Below are 19,771 nucleotides of genomic sequence, written 5' to 3'. Positions count from 1 at the left end.
CTGCCTAAGCCAGCTGTTGCAAAGAATCCTGCTAAGTCAATCCTACCCGTGGTATATGATCACCCTTGATAGCTGCTTAAGTTCCTTATCCCCTACCTTTGATGTGTAAATCTTTGGCCTCCACTGAAATCCTTTCCGCTGGTTTAGCAAGATTCCCTTACCCTTGATTTCTTATCCTTGTAATTTTCCATCTACTGGCCACCCTCTCACTCTCCTCCTTGGCTATAAATCCTGATTTGTATTATTTTTCATTATTGAAGTATAATTTACATACAAATCCTGTGAGTTTAAGGTATATAGCATGTTAATTTGATACATTTATATATTGCAATATGATTAACACCTTAACTTTAGCTAATATCTATTACATAAATTTTTTTGTGGTGAGATCATTTAATATTTAATCTCTTAGCAATTTTGAAGTATATCTTGCAGTGTTGTTGATAATAATTGATGTGCTATGCATTAAATCTCCAGAACTTATTTAACTTCTAGTTGCAAGTTTGTACCCTTTAACAACATCTCCCCAGTTTTTCCAACCCCCACCCCCAGTAACCCCCATTCTAATCTCTACGAGTTTGGCATTTTTACATGACATATGTAACTAATATACACTATTTGTCTTTCTCCATCTTATCTCACTAAGCATAGTGCCCTCGAAATCTGTCCATGTTATTGTAAATGGCAAGATTTTCTTTTTTCTCATGACTCAATAATACACCATTGTGTGTGTGTGTGTGTGTGTGTGTGTGTGTGTGAGAGAGAGAGAGAGAGAGAGAGAGAGAGAGAGACATCTTCTTTATCCATTTGTCCACGATGGACATTTCAGTTGTTTACATGTCTCGGCTATTGTGAATAATACTGTGATAAACATGGGAGTGCAGATACCGCTTCAAGATTCTGTTTTTCTTTTCTGTGGATATTTACCCAGATGTGGAATTGCTAGTTCATATGGTAGTTGTATTTTTTAATGTTTATTGTATTAATTTTAGAGAGAGAGAAGGGAAGGGAGAGAGGGAGAGAGAGACAGGGACATTGATCTGCTCCCGTGTGTGCCCTGACCGGAGATAGAACCGGCAACTTCTGCCCCTTGGGATAATGCTCCAACTACCTGAGCTATTCAGCCAGGGTGGTAGTTGTATTTTTAATTGTTTGAGAAACCTAGCTGAACCAATTTACATTTCCACCAACAGAACAAAAGGATCCCTTTTTCCACATACTTACCTACACTTGTTATCTCTTGTATTGGTGATGACCATTCTAACACGTATGTGTTTTTCATTCTTTCTTTTGCAGGCTGGAGGGTGGTTTTATTAATGTTGCTTTACATCTGAAAATCTCATTGCCTGTGCTGGAACTGTGAGGGGTTAGAACTGGAGAGCAGAGGGGCCCAGAGCTTTGGGGAGTAGCAGTGAAGGAGGCAAAAAGGGGCCGATGTGACTTGTGGCACAAAGCCTGAACCGAATTCCAATTGATCAATCTGAGAATAGCCCATGGTGGCGTATGGCTACACAGCATACCGGCTCCACCTGTGGCCTCCTGTCATTGTGGTTTTGATTTGCTTGTCCCTGATGATAATAATATTAAATGCCTTTTCATGTGCCTGTTGACCATTTGTATGTCCTTGGGAAAATGTCCATTCAGTTCATCTGCCTATTTTTTTTTATTGGCTTCTTTGTTTTTGTGTTACTGGGTTGTATGAATTCTTTATATGTTTTGGATAATAACCCCTTATCCCATATCTGGTTTGCAAATATTTTCTCCCATTCTGTAGGTTGTCTTTTTACTTTATTGATTGATTCTTGTTTTGTTTTGTTGTGCAGAAGCTTTTTAGTTTGATACAGTCCTACTTGTTGATTTTTGCTTTTGTTGCTTGTGCTTTAGTGTCATATCCTAAAAAATATTGCAAAGACCGATGTCAATGACCTTCTTCCCATGTTTTCTTCTAGGACTTTTATGGTTTCAAGTTTTACATTTAAATCTTGAATGCATTTCTAGTTAATTTTTTTGAATGGTGTGCAGTAAGTCCTCATGTAATATTGTCAGTAGGTCCTTGGAAACTGCAACTTTGAGAAAAACAGCATATAATGAAACCAGTTTTACCTTAGGCTAATAGATATAAACAAGAGTTAAGTTTCTACAGCATATTTTTGGTCACAAGAACATCATCAAACTTCTAAAGACCCCAAATATTTCTAATATTAAACATTACAATAAATGTGAACTATACACACATTTAAGAAAGTAATAAAAACAAGTAGAGTTGTTTTCCAATCCACTTAATTCCAGTTCAGGGTTACAGTTGGCTGGAGCCAATCCTGGCAGCTCAGGGTTCAAGGCTAGAATGGGCTCAATCTCTTTTTCCTCTTGTGATAGTCTTGACCTCTAGTCAAGACTAGACCTCTTGACTACTAGTCTTGGAATAAAGTCTTCCTTACCATTTTGACAAGTATCAATAATTCTCTTTATAGTATCTCTCTTCCAACATTCTTCTTGCCTTGTTTGTAAGCATTTTATTTTTTATGCTTTGTAAATGAAGTTTTTCTTTTCCATTTTTGATTGTTCATTGCTTGTATATAGAAATACAATTGATTTTTGTATACTGATTTTATACTGTGCAACTTTGTACAACTCATTAGTTCTTACAGCTTTTTAGTGGATTACTTATTTTTTTATTAAATTTTATTAATTTTAACGGGGTGACATCAATAAATCAGGGTACATATGTTCAAAGAAAACATCTCCAGGATTATTTATGATTGCCTATATATAGGATCATACATTCTGAAAATAAAGATAGGTTTAACTCTTCCTTTATAATCTGATGTCTTTCAGTTCTTTCTCCTACCTAGTTGCTTTCTCTAGAACCTCCAGTACAGTGTTAATTAAAGAGGGCAAGAGTGGACATCCTTGTTTTATTCCTGTTGTTTGCTTGTTTTTCTGATTTTCGGAAGTCTTTCACAATTAAGTATGTTAGCTGTGGTTCTTTTATAGATGCTCTTTACCCGGTTTAGGAAGTTCCCTTCTATTTCCTGCTTGTTGAGTGGTTTTATAATGAAAAGGTATTAGATTTTTGTCAAATGCTTCTTTGCATTTATTGAAATCCTACTTTTTTTGTCCTTTATTCTATGAATACAGGATAGTGCAATAATTGATTTTGGATATTAAATCAACCTTGCATTTCTAAAATAAATGCCACTTCATTTCGGTCTACAGTCCTTTTTATATATTACCGGATTCATTGTGCAAGTATTTTATTGGATTTTTTTATGTCTATAGTCATAGAAAGTATTGATCTGTTGTTTTCTTGTGTTGTCTTTGGTTTTGATACCAGAATAATACTGTCCTCATAGATTGAGTTAGAAAGTGTTCTCTCCTCTTCTATATTTTGAGGAGTTTGTGAAGAATTAGCATTAATTCTTGAAATGTTTGGTAGAATTCACTTTAAAGCCATCTGGGCCTGGGCTTTTCTTTGTGCAAAATTTTAAAATTGCTGACTCAATCTCTGTTCTCTATTTAATGTGATGTAGCTCTAACTCAGATTTTGTTTCTTCTTGAGTCTGTTTTGATGGTTTCTGTCTTTCTACAAGTTTATTTCATCTAAGTTATCTAATGTGTTGACATATTCTCTAAGGATCCCTCTAATTTCTATGAAGTTGATAGTGATTCTTTTAGTAATTTGAGTCTTTTATCTTTTTGTCGTGGTTTGTTTTTGCAGATTTACCAATTTTGTTGAACTTTTTAAAAAATCTGCTTTTGGTTTTATTGTTTTCCTGTTATGTAATTTTTCCTGCTCTAATCTGTATTATTTCCTTCCCTCTGGTGAGAACTGTCTTCCTGGCTTCTAGATTGCTGCCTTGTCACTGTCCTTGAATGAAGGGGGTGGGGGAGAAAAAAAGAGACACCTCATGTTTGCGTATAAGCCTAATGATCTCCCAAAGTTTCCATGTCCAAATACCACCACAGTGTTTGTTAGGGCTTCAAGGCTTAATTCCGTCTATAACATCTTCCTTTTCATGTGGGTGTTTACTGCTATAAATTTCCTTCTGTGTACTGCTCTGACTTCATCCCATATGTTTTCCTTCTGTTGTTGATTTCTAATTTTAGTCTATTGCTAAGTCCCACAGCTGAGCCCCCTCAATGTAAATTTCTAATCTCTGCTGTTTTTCCTGTGTAACAGGGTAACAGGGTCACACTTTCCTGTTTGTCTTCATATCTCTGTCTCTCTCTTTTTTTTTCTTTTTTTTTTTTTTTTGCTGAAAACTGGACATTTTAGATGATATGCTGTAGCAACTCTGGGTACTGATTCCCACCCACTCGAGCTTGTTGTTTAATTGTTTAGTGATTGTGCTGGCATTTACTTTCTGAAGCCTGTTTTTCCCATAGTGTTCAGCCTCTAATGTCACTTCTCAGAGGGAACAATCTTGGGCATACACACCGTCACCCTGAAATTACATGACTCGTTTTGATTGTCTCTTTTCTTGATCTCCCTGTTATGCTTCTAGCTGGTCCGCTTCTGTTGGTGTCCCACCCAGCAATTAGCCTTCACTAATTGCAGGTTAATTGCCCTATTTTTTTCCCAATAGTCCCCCAGACATAAATGGCTCCAGTCTGATCTAATTAGATTTGAGCTCCCTTGTCTTTGTTGCTAGTCTTAGATATTTGTTCTGACCTCAGGAGGGTTCTTATTAGCTGTTTCTTTCCCTGGTACTTACTCCCTATTAAACCTCTAGCTCACCTATGGTTTAACTTGAGATTCTCATGAAGCTACCAGCTGTATCTTAATTGCTTGCCTCCAAAATCTCTACTGTTTTTGACAGCACCCTTAGGCTTGAACCTTAACATACTCTATTCCAGGGGTCCCCAAACTTTTTACACAGGGGGCCAGTTCACTGTCCCTCAGACCGTTGGAGGGCCAGACTATAAAAAAAAACTATGAACAAATCCCTATGCACACTGCACATATCTTATTTTAAAGTAAAAAAACAAAACAAGAACAAATACAATATTTTTAATAAAGAACAAGTAAATTTAAATCAACAAACTGGCCAGTATTTCAATGGGAACTATGCTCCTCTCACTGACCACCAATGAAAGAGGTGCCCCTTCCGGAAGTGCGGCAGCGGCCGGATAAATGGCCTCAGGGGGGCACATGAGGCCCGCGGGCTGTAGTTTGGGGACCCCTGCTCTATTCCAAATAAAGTCTGTTCTCTCAGGGAACTCTTAAGTCCCGTCTCACCCCCCTGGGAACAGTGTCTGAGTCACTGCTTTAGAGTTATGGATAGGGTCAGTGGACTGCTTCTCTGTAGTGACATGCTTATTCTACCCATGAAGTGCTGGGTAATCTTGGTATCCTGGCTTGCCTCTACCAGCACGGGGCCTCTGCCCTAGGAGTAATTCAGGGCAGGGACACTCGGGGCCCCGTATTCTTGGCCTGCCACCTGATGTAGAGCTCTGCCGTGTGTGTTGGGGCTCGGTAGAGGAAGGGGGCACCTTGCTGGAATAGAACTTCTGTATCAGGTGGGGCAGGGTAGGAGGAGAAATAGTGATGACTTTCCCAGACTTGCCCCTCCTGGGGAGAAAGTATAGCCTTTCCTGGGACCTGAGGGGAATGAGCACCCCCCGGGCTTTACTTGTCGGGAGTAGCACTTCCCTCTCACTGAGCAGAGGTTTGGCACAGGTCGTGGCTTAAATGCCATAGACTCTCACTGTTCCTACTGAGAGTTAGTTGATTTTCTTGTATAAATGTTTCTTCACTTGCTGTATGTCCTTAGGACATTCACAGTTTTCAGAGACTTTGAATGGTGTTGCTGTTTATTTGTTTATTTTTGTAATTTTGACCAGTTATAGTTGTTTTATTGGAGAGAGGTTTTGTAGAGCTCCTCACACCAGAATTCGTGAAGTGTCCAACTCTTTCCCATTTTGGTATCTTTTTTTTCATGCTCAGATTATATCCTTGATTTAGAGGGTTGCAAACTACATCCCTTGGATCAAATATGGCCTACTTTTTTATATATAAAGTTTCCTTGGAACATTGTCATGCCTATTTGTTTACATATTGTCTATGTCTGATGGAGTTGAATGATTGTGACTGGCCCACAAAGCCTAAAATATTTAGTATCTGGCCCTTTACAGAAAACAAACAAACAAAAAATGCCAGCCCCTACTTTAGTTGATAAGCTTTACTAAAGTCTTTTATTACTTAAACATAGAAATGTTCCTCTAGTAAATATGAGTTGTCAAGAGTACGAACTATAATTGAAATCAGATTTGGCTTAAAACAAGACAAAATAGCACATCTTTAATATAAAAATGATATTTTCTGTTTTTCCAATATTTTTAGATCTGGTAGCCCAGCGAGGAGAAAGATTGGAATTATTGATAGATAAAACAGAAAATCTCGTGGATTCGGTAAGTACGGGATATGATCATTTTTTTCAGGATGTAAAGTAGAGAAGCTGATAAATGGCTAATTTAATAAGGAAATGTCTTAAATTCATTACTGTAGTATTTTTTGTTCTGACCTCCATTATGTGATTACATTGTGATTATGAGGATAACAATGAGGCATAGAAAAAAGAAAACATGACCCATTAATAGCCATTAAGGAAGCTTTGGTTTAGAAAACATACTCAGTTTACAGAAACATTTTTAAGCTTTGGATTGATGCCTATATAATTGAGCACCTCAGCTGCACATACCAGTCTGTTCGCTTCTGTTCATTTTGAAAAACATGAAAATAGAAATTTTCAGGCCACTTGTGGCCCAGTATGAATCCTGAAACCTGGACAGTTTAGTCACTTTCTTGCTTACTGTGACAGCTTGAACTTTCCTTTTATCAAACAAGAGACAGAGCTTGGGAAGGGCCATTGAGTCTTCAGGAGTCAGTGTGTCCCTGTGACCTAGTTATGCTACAATTATGTGAATCTGCATTCTTCACTTAGTGGGTGAAAGTTTTGAGGAAAGATGATAATATAGGGTGAATAGAAAGAGGGCAGAGATCAGTTACAACTTGGGCCTGCACCCTCACAAATTGAAATGCAGATTACACCTTGAAACAGATCAATAAGTGTTCATGTTCATTCCTACTGGCAGCTGTATTGTAGTAGTTAATAGCACAGGCTCTAGAGTTGGGTGACCTAGGATTAAATCCCATCTCTGCCACTAACTAGTTGTATGACCTCAAGAAAGTTACTTAGCTATGCCTCGGTCATTATCTGTAAAATAGAGATGTACCTACTTAATAGTGTTTTTAGGTCTAAATTAGATAATGCATGCAAAGTGCCTAACACAGTGTCTGGTAAAAAGTAAGAGCTATTTAAATGTTTATTGTTAGTTTTACAGGGACATTTGTTAACAGTTGATCTTAGAAGGATAACAGTTTCTTTCATCAAAACGTGGTAATTGAAGGAAAGGTGGCACCATACAGGAAGTCAAAACCCCAGGGTTCCATAATAGCTCACTTTATAACTATTGCTGGGGTGTAAAGAAGGCAAAGAATTATCTAATCCCAGATCTGCAAACCAATTAATTTCTTTGGTACTTCCAGTCCATCTTTTAGTTATTCTTAATCCTAAAATTAATATCGGAATGGTCTGCGTTTGACCAGTATTAGTATAGTCTGTACTTTCCAAATAAAAGTCTTCTTAATTTTAACATGTTCTAGAATAACAAAAAGGGCTCATTAACTCACAGATGTCTCTCTTTCTAGATGAATAACATATATACAGTGAAGTACAGCAAGTATATTACTTTTAATAAGTGTACAGTTCAGTTATTTTTATATCTCTATACCCATTGTAATACTACCTACGTCAAGATATGAAACATTTTCTATACCTCAGAAGGCTTGCTCAAGCTCCTTCCAGTTAATAATCCCCAAAAGAGAACTTTTTCTGATTTGCATCACCCTTGACAGTATTTTGCCTGTTCTTAAAATGTATAGAAATGGGCCCTGGCCGGTTGGCTCAGTGGTGGAGCGTTGGCCTGGCGTGCAGAGGTCCCGGGTTCGATTCCTGGCCAGGGCACACAGGAGAAGCGCCCATCTGCTTCTCCGCTCCTCCCCCTCTCCTTCCTCTCTCTCTCTTCCCCAGGCGCTAGAGTGGCTCTGGTCGCAACAAAGCGACACCCCAGAGGGGCAGAGCATCGCCCCCTGGTGGGCAGAGCGTCCCCCCCTGGTGGGCGTGCCGGGTGGATCCCGGTCAGGCGCATGTGGGAGTCTGTCTGACTGTCTCTCCCTGTTTCCAGCTTCAGAAAAAAAAATACAAAAAAAAATGTATAGAAATGAAATCATGTTACGTACTCTTCTGTGTCTGGCCTCTTTTGCCTACCATTGTACCTGTAAGATTCATCCACATTGTTGGATATAGTAATAATTTATTCTTTTTTACTGTTTCCTATTATTCAATTGTATAAATCTACCTACCAAAATTTGTTTCTAAATTCTCCTCTGTGGAGCTTTAATTTTGATTTCTCTGTTTTATTTCATTGATCTGTTTGTCTACCTTTATGCCAATACCACACTAATAACTGTAGCTTTTTAAAATTGCCTAAGTCCTCCAACTGTGTTCTCCAGGATTATCTTTGGTATTTTAGGTACTTAACATTTCCATTTATATTTCACAGTAAGCTTGTTAATTTTCTTCTTTTAAAAAAATCTTATATCTTCGATTGTGATGGCATTTAATCTATAGGTCAATATAGGGAACATTAGTATCTTGACAGTATTGAGTCTTCCTATCCATAAAATGGCACATTTCTGCTTTGGAGTAGGATTTCTTTAATTTTTCTCAATAATATTTTGTAATTTTTGGTATACAGGTCTTGCACATATTTTGTGAAATTTACCCTTGACAATTTCATGCTTTTGTATCCTATTGTAAATTTTTAAGTTTCATTTTCCAATTTTTATTGCTAATATAAAAGATTCATATAAGTAAAATCAAAAATGAAAGAGAAGTTACCACAGATATCACAGAAATACAAAAGATCATACTAGAATACTATGAAAGACTATATGCCACCAAATTCAATAACCTAGAAGAAATGGATAACATCCTAGAAATATATAACCTTCCTAGACTGAATCATGAATAACTGAAAAATCTAAGTAGGCCAGTCAATGATAAGGATATTGAAACAACCATCAAAAACCTCCAAAAACCCAGAAGTCCTGGACCAGATAGCTTTGTTAGTGAATTCTAACAAACAAAAGAATACCACAGACCCATATATCTGATGAATACAGATGTAGAAATCCTAAAAATACTAGCAAATCGAATACAATAATACATTTTAAAAAAAAAGAACAGCCCTGGCCGGTTGGCTCAGTGGTAGAGCATCAGCTTGGCGTGCAGGAGTCCCAGGTTCAATTCCCGGCCAGGGCACACAGGAGAAGTGCCCATCTGCTTCTCCACCCCTCCCCCTCTCCTTCCTCTCTGTCTCTCTCTTCCCATCCCACAGCCAAGGCTCCATTGGAGCAGAGTTGGCCCGGGCACTGAGGGTGGCTCTGTGGCCTCTGCCTCAGGCGCTAGAATGGCTCTGGTCTCAACAGAGCAGCGCCCCAGATGGGCAGAGCATCGCCCCCTGGTGGGCGTGCTGGGTGGATCCCGGTCGGGCACATGCGGGATTCTGTCTGACTACCTCCCCGTTTCCAACTTCAGAAAAATACAAAAAAAAAAAAAAAAAAGCACATCATGATCAAGTGGGATTCATTGCAGGGGCACAAGAATGATTCAACATGTACAAATCAACCAATACAATACAACACGTTAACAAGACAGTGAAAAACATAATATGATCTTATCAATAAATACAGAAAACCATTTGATAGGTTTCAGCATTCATTTATGATTAAAACACCCAATAAAATAGGTATAAAAGAAGAGTACCTCAACATGATAAAGACCAGTAGGACAAACCCTCAACTAATATCATACTCAATGCTGAAAAACAAAGCTTTTCTCTAAAATCAGGAAGATTAGGATGACCACTCTCACTGTTATTCAACTTAGTACTGCAAGTCCTCACCAGAGCAATGAGGCAAGAGAAAGAAATAAAAGGCATCCAAATTGGGAATGAAGAAGAAACGTCCACAGATATCTCGGGTTTAGTTCCTTGTCAGGGCACCCAAGAGAAGCGACTATCTGCTTTTCTCTCCCTCTCTCTCCTCCTTCTCTCCTTTTTCCCTTCCCACAGTGGCTCGATTGGTTCAAGCGTGAGCCCCAGCTGAGGATAGCTAAGTTGGTCCCAGTGTCAGCCTCAGGCACTAAAAATAACTTGGTTGATTAAAGCATTAGCCCCAGTCAGGGGTTGTGGGATGGATCCCGGTTGGAGTGCATGTAGAATCTATCTCACTATCTCCCCTCATCTCACTTAAAAAAAAAAAAAAAAAATATATATATATATATATATATATATATATATATATATATAGAGAGAGAGAGAGAGAGAGAGAGAGATGTGTGTGTGTGTCTGTGTGTGTCTGTGTGTACAATCTTATGAACTAATGTCATCCCAATAATTTAATTTAAAAAGTAAAATAGAAAAAAATAAACTGCTACTGCAATGCAGGTGTTGGGAGTGGATGATCTCAAGGGGAAAAAGACAAAAAAAACCATACCTCTGAATTAAATACTCATTTGGAAATTCAAAAAAAAATGAAATTGATTTTTGTATATTGCCTGGTTTATATCCTGCAACTTTGCAAAATTTACTTATTAGTCCTGAGAGCATTTTTGTAGATTCCTGCCTTTTACTTATTTCCCTTGCCGTATTGCACTGGCTTGAATCTTCTACACAATAGTGAATACAAGTAGTAACAGTGGAAATTCTTGTGTGTGGTACATCATGTGTGGAAAAAAAATCAGTGTTTTTACTTATATTGTTAACTGCAGATTTTTTTAAGTTAGATATCCTTTATCAAGTGGAAGAAATTCCCTTCAGTTCCTCCTTTGAGAGTTTTATTCATGATTTTCACCAGATGTTTTTCTCCATCTATTGAGAGGCTTGTATGGTTTTTCTTCTTTGTTAGCTACAATTACTGAATGTAACATAATTAGTTAACATTTGTTTTTAATGTTAAAACAACATTGCATTCCTGCAAGGTCATGGTATATTATCCTTTTTATATAACACCTTATTGGGTTTGATACTGTTTTGTTTAGGAATTTTGCATCTGGGTTCATAAAGGATGTGTGTGGGTCTGTTTTTAGACTTTGGCATTAGGGATATGCTGGCCTCATCCAACAAGTTGGGAAGTCTTACCTCTCTCGCTATCCTCCAACAGAGTTTAGGTACTATTGGAATTATCTGTTTCTTAGCTGTTTGGAGGAATTCACTAGTGAAGCAGTCTCTGCCTGCAGTTTTCCTTGAAGGTTTTAAATCTATCATTTTGATCATTTGTTTCCTATTTTCACCATCTGTTTTTTGTTCCCTTCTTCCTCTTTTTCTGCCTTCTGTTTGATTCATTGAGGGCTTTAAAAATTCCATCTTTATCACAGAATTGTACACTTGAAACCTATATACTTTTATTAACCAATATCACCCCCAATAAATTTAATTTAAATAAAATAACATTTAAAAAATAGTTGATTTGTGAATGGTTAAATATTGACTTGAGGATTGCAGAGGCCTCTGTACCCCAGCCTAATGAATTACATGAGTATATTTAGGCCTATTAGTTTTAATGCTCGCTACTTTTTCTTATCCACATTATGTTCATATTTCTTGAAATCTTTATTATAATTTTGTGAGTAATTTCAAAGTGTTCAGGCAGCTGAGAAATTTATGAACCCTTCAGTTTAAAGGGCACAGTTTCTAAGACAGCGCTCACATCTGACACCCAGCTGCAAGTTTATTTCCAAATTCACTCTCAGGTTTGATCATTTACTAGAAGGACTCACAGAAGTCCATGAAAGCTGTTATACTCACCATTATGATTTATTATAGGCAGACGATACAGATTAAGCTCAGCCAAGGCAATGAAGCACGTGGGGGGGCGGTTTGGAGAGGTACCAAACCCAGAATTTCTGTTGACCTGTCTTCATGGAGTTAGAATACGTCAGTCTCCCAGCATAGCTGTGTGACAACATGCGTAGAGTGTTGTCAGGCAGGAAAGCTTGCCCAACTCTTGGTGTTCGGTTTTTACTGAGATTTTATTATGTAGGCCCAGTTCACTGATTACCCACTTAACCTGGTTAATCTTTCGTCTCCAGCTTCTCTATGTGTGACCCAAAGCCTCTATCCTAAATCATATAGTTAGTTGGTCATTTGGTAGTGACTAGTCCCTACCCTAAATCACATTGTTGCTATTTGGTAGTAGCCCATATACCCTAGGCAAGCAAAGATTTTACTTCCCAGGAGCTCAAGGCAAAAGTCAGACTCCTTTGGGGGCAAATTTAAGTTCTTCACTACACAGTACAGTTGATGGGTGTTTGGGTTGCTTTCAGTTTTGAGATAAGACAAATAGTACAGTTGGAAATATTTTTTGTATATGTTTTTTGGTGAACTTGTTCATACACTTTTATTTTGGTATAAACCTAAGAATAGAATTCCTAGGCTATTAAGAAATTTTATTGTTTGCTTGTTTTGAACTGCTTCTGTTTGGGTAGGAATGGCTCAGTAGATATTGAGAAGTTGCTGTTTCAAAAGCAAATGGAGGCCCTGGCCGTCTGGCCCAGTGGTAGATCGTCAGCACAGCATATGGAAGTCCCGGGTTCGATTCCCAGCCAGGGCACACAGGAGAAGCGCCCATCTGCTTCTCCACCCTTCCCCCTCTCCTTTCTCTTTATCTCTCTCTTCCCCTCCCACAGCCAAGGCTCCACTGGAGCAAAAGTTGGCCCAGGTGCTGAGGATGGCTCCATGGCCTCCACCTCAGGTGCTAGAATGGCTCCGGTTGCAATGGAGCAATGGCCCAGTTGGGCAAAGCATCGCCCCCTGGTGGGCATGCTGGATGGATCCCGGTCAGATGCATGCAGAAATCTGTCTCTCTGCCTCCCTGCTTCTCACTTCAGAAAAATACAAAAAAAAAATGGATAACTGAAGGCATGAAGTTTTTTGGGTTTGGACCCTCATATAAGTAAATACACATATTATGGAAATTGAGCAGGTTTTATGTTCCAAAATCCCAGGACTATGCTGGGCAGAATAGGCAAATGTGTTCATAGCCAACTGGCTTAGAAGGAGCCTTTCTTATTGGAAGCATAAAGAGGATAAGGTTTTTCTACTGACAGAAAGAACCACTTCTTGTGCTTGACATCTCGTGCATGGCTATGGTGAAGAAGAAAAAGGAGGGAAGCCCCTGACCAGGTTGTGGTGCAATGGATAGAGTGTCATCCTGGGATGCAGAGGTCCTAGGATCAAAACCCTGAGGTTTCTGGCTTGAGCACAGGCTCACTAGCTTGAGCATGATGTTGCTGGCTTGAGTGTGGGACCATAGACATAACCCCATGATCACTGGCTTCAGCTCAAAGGTCTCTGGCTTGAAGCCCAACGACATTCGCTCAGCTGGAGTCTGCCCAATCCCCCCCAACCCCCAGTCAAGGCACATACAAGAAAGCAATCCATGAATAGCTAAGTTGCCGCAATGAAGAACTGATACTTCTCATCTCTCTGCCTTCCTGTCTGTCTGTCCCTCTCTCTCTCTTTCTCTGTGTCTCACTTGCTAAAAAAAAAAAAAAAAAAAAAAAAAAAAGTTAAAAAAAAAAAAAGAAAATGGAGAGAAGCCTTTGCAAATGGCTCATGCTGTTTACCATAGAGCTGACAGAGTTCTGCTTTCGGGAACTAGTGATTATAAATGGCCATCTCTACATGGGAAGAGAGTGAAGGGATAAAGAGCACTGTGACTTAACCGAATTCACGAAAGTAAATATTTTGGAGGTGTTGCTATAAATCAGTCATGTACTCAGTTCCAGGTCTCAAACAATTCATGCTTTTTTCCCTAGTCTGTCACCTTCAAAACAACCAGCAGAAATCTTGCCCGAGCCATGTGTATGAAGAATCTCAAGCTCACTGTCATCATCATCATTGTATCAATTGTAAGTTTTTGTCCTTTTTGTGTGTGATTTTATTTTTTAATCTATAAGAAATTAGGTGCTAGGATTTTCTCTATTAATTAGCACTCTAAAATGAGCTACATATAACTTCTCATAGTGACACATGAACAAGCAGCGGTTTTCCAATGAAGTCACATTGAAAATACCACCTCTACTTAAACCCCATATTCCTATTTAGAATTCCTATGTGTAAGGAGTTGTGCAAATCATTCCAGATATCCCTGGATGTTGAATGTTTTGTCACTACTGAAATGGGATTCTTTTAAAATTGCCTTTTCAGCCCTGGCCTGCTGGCTCAGTGGATAGAGTGTTGGCCCTGCGTATGAACGTTCCAGATTCAATCCCCAGTCAGGGCACACAAGAGAAGCGACCATCTGCTTCTCTTCCCTTCCTCTCCCCCTATTCACCCTCTTCCCCTCTCGCAGCCAGTGACTCCATGGGTTCAAGTGTTTGCCCCAGGTGCTGAGGACAGCTCGATTAGTCCAAGTGTCAGCCTCAGGTGCTAAAAATAGCTCAATTGTTTGGAGCATCAGCTCCAGACAGGGGCTGCCATGTGGCTGCCCGTCAGGGAGCCTGTGGGAATCTGTCTCACCCTCTCCCCTCTCACTTAAGAAAAAGTGCATTTTCAATTGATGCTATAGTTTCTAATTATGTTTCTGTTTTCTAGTTGATTTCATTTTCTATTGCTGTTATTTTCTAATTGATGTATTTTATGTCAGGCAAATTTGCATAACTCTTATTAGTTGTAATAGTTTGTTGATTATTCTGTATGCTGTAGGTCAGGAGCCAACAAACATTCTGTAAAGTGGCAGATAATAAGTATTTTAGGCTTTGTGGGCCACATTCATTCTGTCACATATTCTTACTTTTAAGCAACCCTTTAAGAGTATAAAAACCATTCTTAGCTCACAGGCCATGGGCTGTATTTTATTGTCCCCAGCTATATGAGATAAATTTATAATACCAATACCATCTGACACAAAACTGACCTCTCAGAAATATGCATAGTTATTTTTTTTTCTTTCTTTTTTTTTTTTTTTTTTTTTGTATTTTTCTGAAGTTGGAAACGGGGAGGCAGTCAGACAGACTCCCGCATGTGCCCGACTGGGATCTACCCAGCACGCCCACCAGGGGGCGATGCTCTGCCCATCTGGGGCATCGCTCTGTTGCAACCAGAGCCATTCTAGCGCCTGAGGCAGAGGCCACAGAGCCACCCTCAGTGCCCGGGCCAACTCTGCTCCAATGGAGCCTTGGCTGCAGAAGGGGAAGAGAGAACAGAGAGGAAGGAGGGGGGAAGGGTGGAGAAGCAGATGGGCACCTCTCCTGTGTGCCCTGGCCGGGAATCGCACCTGGGACTCCTATACGCCAGGCCAACGCTCTACCACTGACCCAACCGGATAGGGCCTGTATAATTATTTTTATATGTAGTGGGTTTACTATTTTTATTTTTAAGTGAATTATATAGCTGTTTTTAAAATACCATTACTAATACGGTGTTGATCATTATAACATCCCTAAGTAAGAACTCTCTTGAGTCTTCTCTAATTTTTAAGAGTATAAGGTAGTCCTGAATCATAAGTTTGAAAGCTGCTGCTCTAAGGAGGAGGCATGCTTTACTCTGAGGGCGGTTGCTGACAGGGCAAAGCAGCCTTCCCACCCTCTTCCCTTGTCATCTGCAGAAGTCCAACATTAACTCAGAGCAGGTACTGACTTGGCTCCACTTTTCCTCGTCCCCTGTTGTCTCACTTCAGACAGCTGCACCTGTGTAACAGAAGGGCAGCCAGAGACCTGTTGGTCTTACGTTGAAAATTGTGTCATGCATCAGATCATTTACAGCAAAATGGTGGGATCTTGATAACATCATACGGAGTGAAATAAGTAAATCAGAAAAAAACAAGAACTACATGATTCCATACATTGGTGGAATATAAAAACGAGACTAAGAGACATGGACAAGAGAGTGGTGGTTACCAGGGGTGGGGGGAGGGAGGACGCAGGAGGGAGGGAGGGAGAGAGTTAGGGGGAGGGGAGGGGCACAGAGAAAACTAGACAGAGGGTGACGGAGGACAATCTGACTCTGGGTGAGGGGTGTGCAACATAATTTAATGACAAGATAACCTAGACATGTTTTCTTTGAATATATGTACCCTGAAATATTAATGTCATCCCATTAACATTAATAAAAATTTATTAAAAAAAAAAAAAAAAAAAAGAAAATTGTGTCATGGCCTTAAATGTCTTTTTGCTCAGGATTGTCAGGTGGCATATTCTAGGCTCCAGCTTTGTTTCTTCTTTGGGCTGGGAATTTAGATGGATTCGTGAAGCTGGTTTATTGTTAAATTCACATTGTATTTATTGATTACTTGTTACACACAGAACAGTACTGTATATGCAGCGTCGATCTTTGCCAAACGGTATTTTCATCTAACGTATTGTACTTCAGCTTTCAAAGTTCTTACATTTCATCTCACAGTCAACTTTATATCAAATCAGAATGTGTGTATGTGTGTGTGTGAATGAATGAATAAGATGTGAATAATTTTACCTATTCATTGGTAACCAGGATTTTCTGTAACCCACCCCCACCAACATTTGTAGAGAAATAAGGCAAAACACTTTCATGACTTTTGGAAGAGGCATGGAATTTATAAACTTTTCCCCCAAGCATGCAAGTAATGAAATCAGTTACTTAAAGATCTCAAAATATAATTTAAAGGAAAACAAAATGACTAATGTAATATAATGAACCTAATGTTTAAAATAAATCTGTTTTTTTGAAGTGTAGTAACGTCAGCAAACATATGCTATTAAAAATATCATAATTTAAAATTGCAATACTCTAAAGAGATAAGACATCTATAAAAGGACTAGTGTTTTTACTGTCTTTTAGCATCAGCTTTCCTTTGCTCTGGTAATTATAATTATTGTGTCATTCACTGAAAGGTTAGTAACATTCTTGCTCATGGGCAATATAAATATAGATTCTCTACTCATGCTTTTTAATTTTTTTTATCCTAATCATGAAAAATTAACCCATATGTAAAACCTAAGAATGTACTTAATCATAAAATCATGTTTCATGTGAATTATAATTTGTGGTCTTCAGGACTGTTAATGATACATCAGTAAGAGTTGCTCATCTAGCTGGATTCTTGCTGGATTCTTCCTAGTTTTTAGCAAAGAGAAACAACCCCACTGCTTTCTCTCCCACTGAGGAAAGCATAGTAGAATTCAATTCGGTAATAATTATATCAGAAAGAATACTTCTAATTGAACTCTTCTCTTTGAAAATACTAGATTAGTGTATTGTATTATTACATAACTGCCACTCTGAAGGAACTAGTATTTTTCATAGGTCTTTACACTGCTTTAAATATTATTTAGGAGCTAATGATAGAGTCGAGAAATAAAATTTGCTTTCCTCCTTCCTCCAGGTGTTCATCTACATCATCGTGTCACCTCTCTGTGGTGGATTTACATGGCCAACCTGTGTGAACAAGTAAAGAAGAAATAGTTATTGTTAACCAAGGATATCAGAGAACAAGGAGCCAAAAGCTCCATGTGAATTAAGCCTTTTGATACTGACAGATGGTGTCTGCCAGTCTCTTACATCCTCTTCTTTCTCTTTTCTGTTTTTAATCTTATACAATGCATCCAGATTGATCTTTGTCCTGTCAACCAGTTTACTCCAGTACACCAGATTGAACCATTTATTCCAGCAGTAGCCTTAATAGGCTTTTCATTTCTTTGGGCAACCACTGTCATCTCCTTAGAGAAACATTTTTGTTTGTGATTGCACAAAGCTATCACCAAGGTGGAAAGCACCAGTCTTACAAAATGTCTCCTGTAACTAGAGGTGAACTTTGTATGTGCGCACAAAAGGATTCATGAGACAGATTTGGCTTTTGCTCCTGAAGAGTTTTCGGTGCTTGAAAACAATGTAAATGGAGAATCGTTATTATTGGGGGAATGGTAATTAAATTGTTGGTGCTGCATGCTTCTAGGAGCCCAAATAAGTACAGGATTAGACATTTTATCTCAGTCATATGGAGAACAGTTTGCTAGCCCATTAGAAGCACATCGGCTTTGACCTGTTAGTTCACTTTCATGAAGAAAGTTTTGACCATTTACAAACCTCACAGAGCTTGGTATTGTCTGTTTCCCAATTGCAATTGATTTGAGAAGAGGATGGTTTAAATATTATTAAAGGTTATGGGTTTTTTATACAGTTTTCTTCAGTTGATATTTAGGGTAATTGTATAGTCAATAGAATACGTAGTGGAGGGAGTGGGGAGGCAAATTCCTCTGGCTCACCAAAGAAAAAAAAAGAGAACCACAATGAATAATATGCTGGCATTTTAGCTGTATGAAGGGAGGTAGTGTGGGAATTTTTTTTTCCAGTCTGGGAAAAACCCAAACAGAATATAGTCAACGTCAACTCCAGGATTTGGGTTTGACTGCTGTTGAATAATGGTCTGAGAATCCTTTGTGGTTTAATAAATTCTTTAACTGCCTAGTTTTGAATAATTCTTTTGTGAAACGAAAGGAGGCAGTATGATGCATAGAAACAATACAAAATAGTTTAACATTCATTTAAATGCCTTGTAAGAAAACTGGAGTGTAATCATACTGCTTCGGCTACTCTGACATCTGTTAGCTAGTATGTACTTTGTGTTTCTGAAAGGACATTTGCTGCCCTAGATCTAAATGCGTTTATTTATCAACAAGGGCCAGTAAGTGGAAATTAAATTATAGAATTGACTCTTCCAAATGAAAGAACAAATTAGTCAATAAAGCCTAGTCACCTTGTTACCTAGTGATGTGCCTTGAATATATATGTGTCACATAATCTAGCTCATGCTATCTGTTCTTCAGTCTAAACCTTTTGATTCATGTTACCGGATTCATTTATATCATATGTACTTTAGATCCACTAGAAGTCTTTTCCTCGTGATCATGCATAGTACAAATGTTTTTCAGTTCTGTTTATCATCAGTAAGCCTTTTAATTGCGTCAGCATTTCCTATTGGAAAACACATTTGTTCCAGGAAAACATTTGGCATTTCTGAATAATAATTTCCAAATACCTTTAATCCAAAGAAAACGACTTAAAGTTGATCTCCCTTTCTTAAACACGACTGAAAAAAAATGATGTGCATGCTTTAGGGATAAATTACTTAATGGTCCCTTGATCTGTTTATGTATAAGAATGCCTTTTAAAGCACATATCTTGTTTTAAATGATGTACAAACTGAAGCATTAATAAAATTTAAGAGCAATAAAATGAGTTGCTTGTTTTAAAATTTACTCCTGGAATCTGATTTCTTTCAGTAACACTTTGCCATAGTTTACAGAACAAAAGTATTTTACTTATGCTGAAAATACATTAAGAAGTGTGACTTGTATCCCTTCAGTATAGAGCAATAGCGCTGTCTTAGGTTTATAAAATTGCTTCAAAACCAAAAGACACAAAAGAACTTTGTAAAATATGTAAGTCACATTGAAACTAGTGAAAGATCCTGAAATGGCCGTGCAGCCTCCACAACGATTATCCTGAAACAATGGCTGAGACTGAACAGAAAAAGAGCCCTAGAGATTGTAATTATTTTCTTTACCTCAAACCTTTGACCACAGGGTCAAATAGTGTCACAACCCATAAGTTTTTTTCAGAATGAATGGATATGGCTTACATTGGATAATGGGTTCTATTTGATTAG

The 19,771-nt window shown here is 38.4% G+C and overlaps 1 protein-coding gene across 1 annotated transcript in view; it reads left to right on the top strand.

Annotated features, from left to right (window-relative positions):
• VAMP7 (vesicle associated membrane protein 7) overlaps window positions 1-19,361 on the top strand; it is a 45,682-nt gene extending 26,321 nt beyond the window's left edge. The window contains exons 6-8 of the mRNA XM_066249766.1: window positions 6,344-6,411; window positions 13,944-14,036; window positions 17,489-19,361. Of these exons, the coding sequence (XP_066105863.1) occupies window positions 6,344-6,411; window positions 13,944-14,036; window positions 17,489-17,557 (230 nt within the window). The 3' untranslated portion in view covers window positions 17,558-19,361. The remainder of the gene's footprint in view (window positions 1-6,343; window positions 6,412-13,943; window positions 14,037-17,488) is intronic.
• The last annotated feature ends 410 nt before the right edge of the window (window positions 19,362-19,771 follow it).

Source organism: Saccopteryx bilineata, chromosome X, assembly GCF_036850765.1.
Source record: "Saccopteryx bilineata isolate mSacBil1 chromosome X, mSacBil1_pri_phased_curated, whole genome shotgun sequence".
Lineage (NCBI taxonomy): Eukaryota > Metazoa > Chordata > Mammalia > Chiroptera > Emballonuridae > Saccopteryx > Saccopteryx bilineata.
Note: the sequence above shows the minus strand (reverse complement) of the source record. Positions and strands in the feature narration are given on the sequence as shown.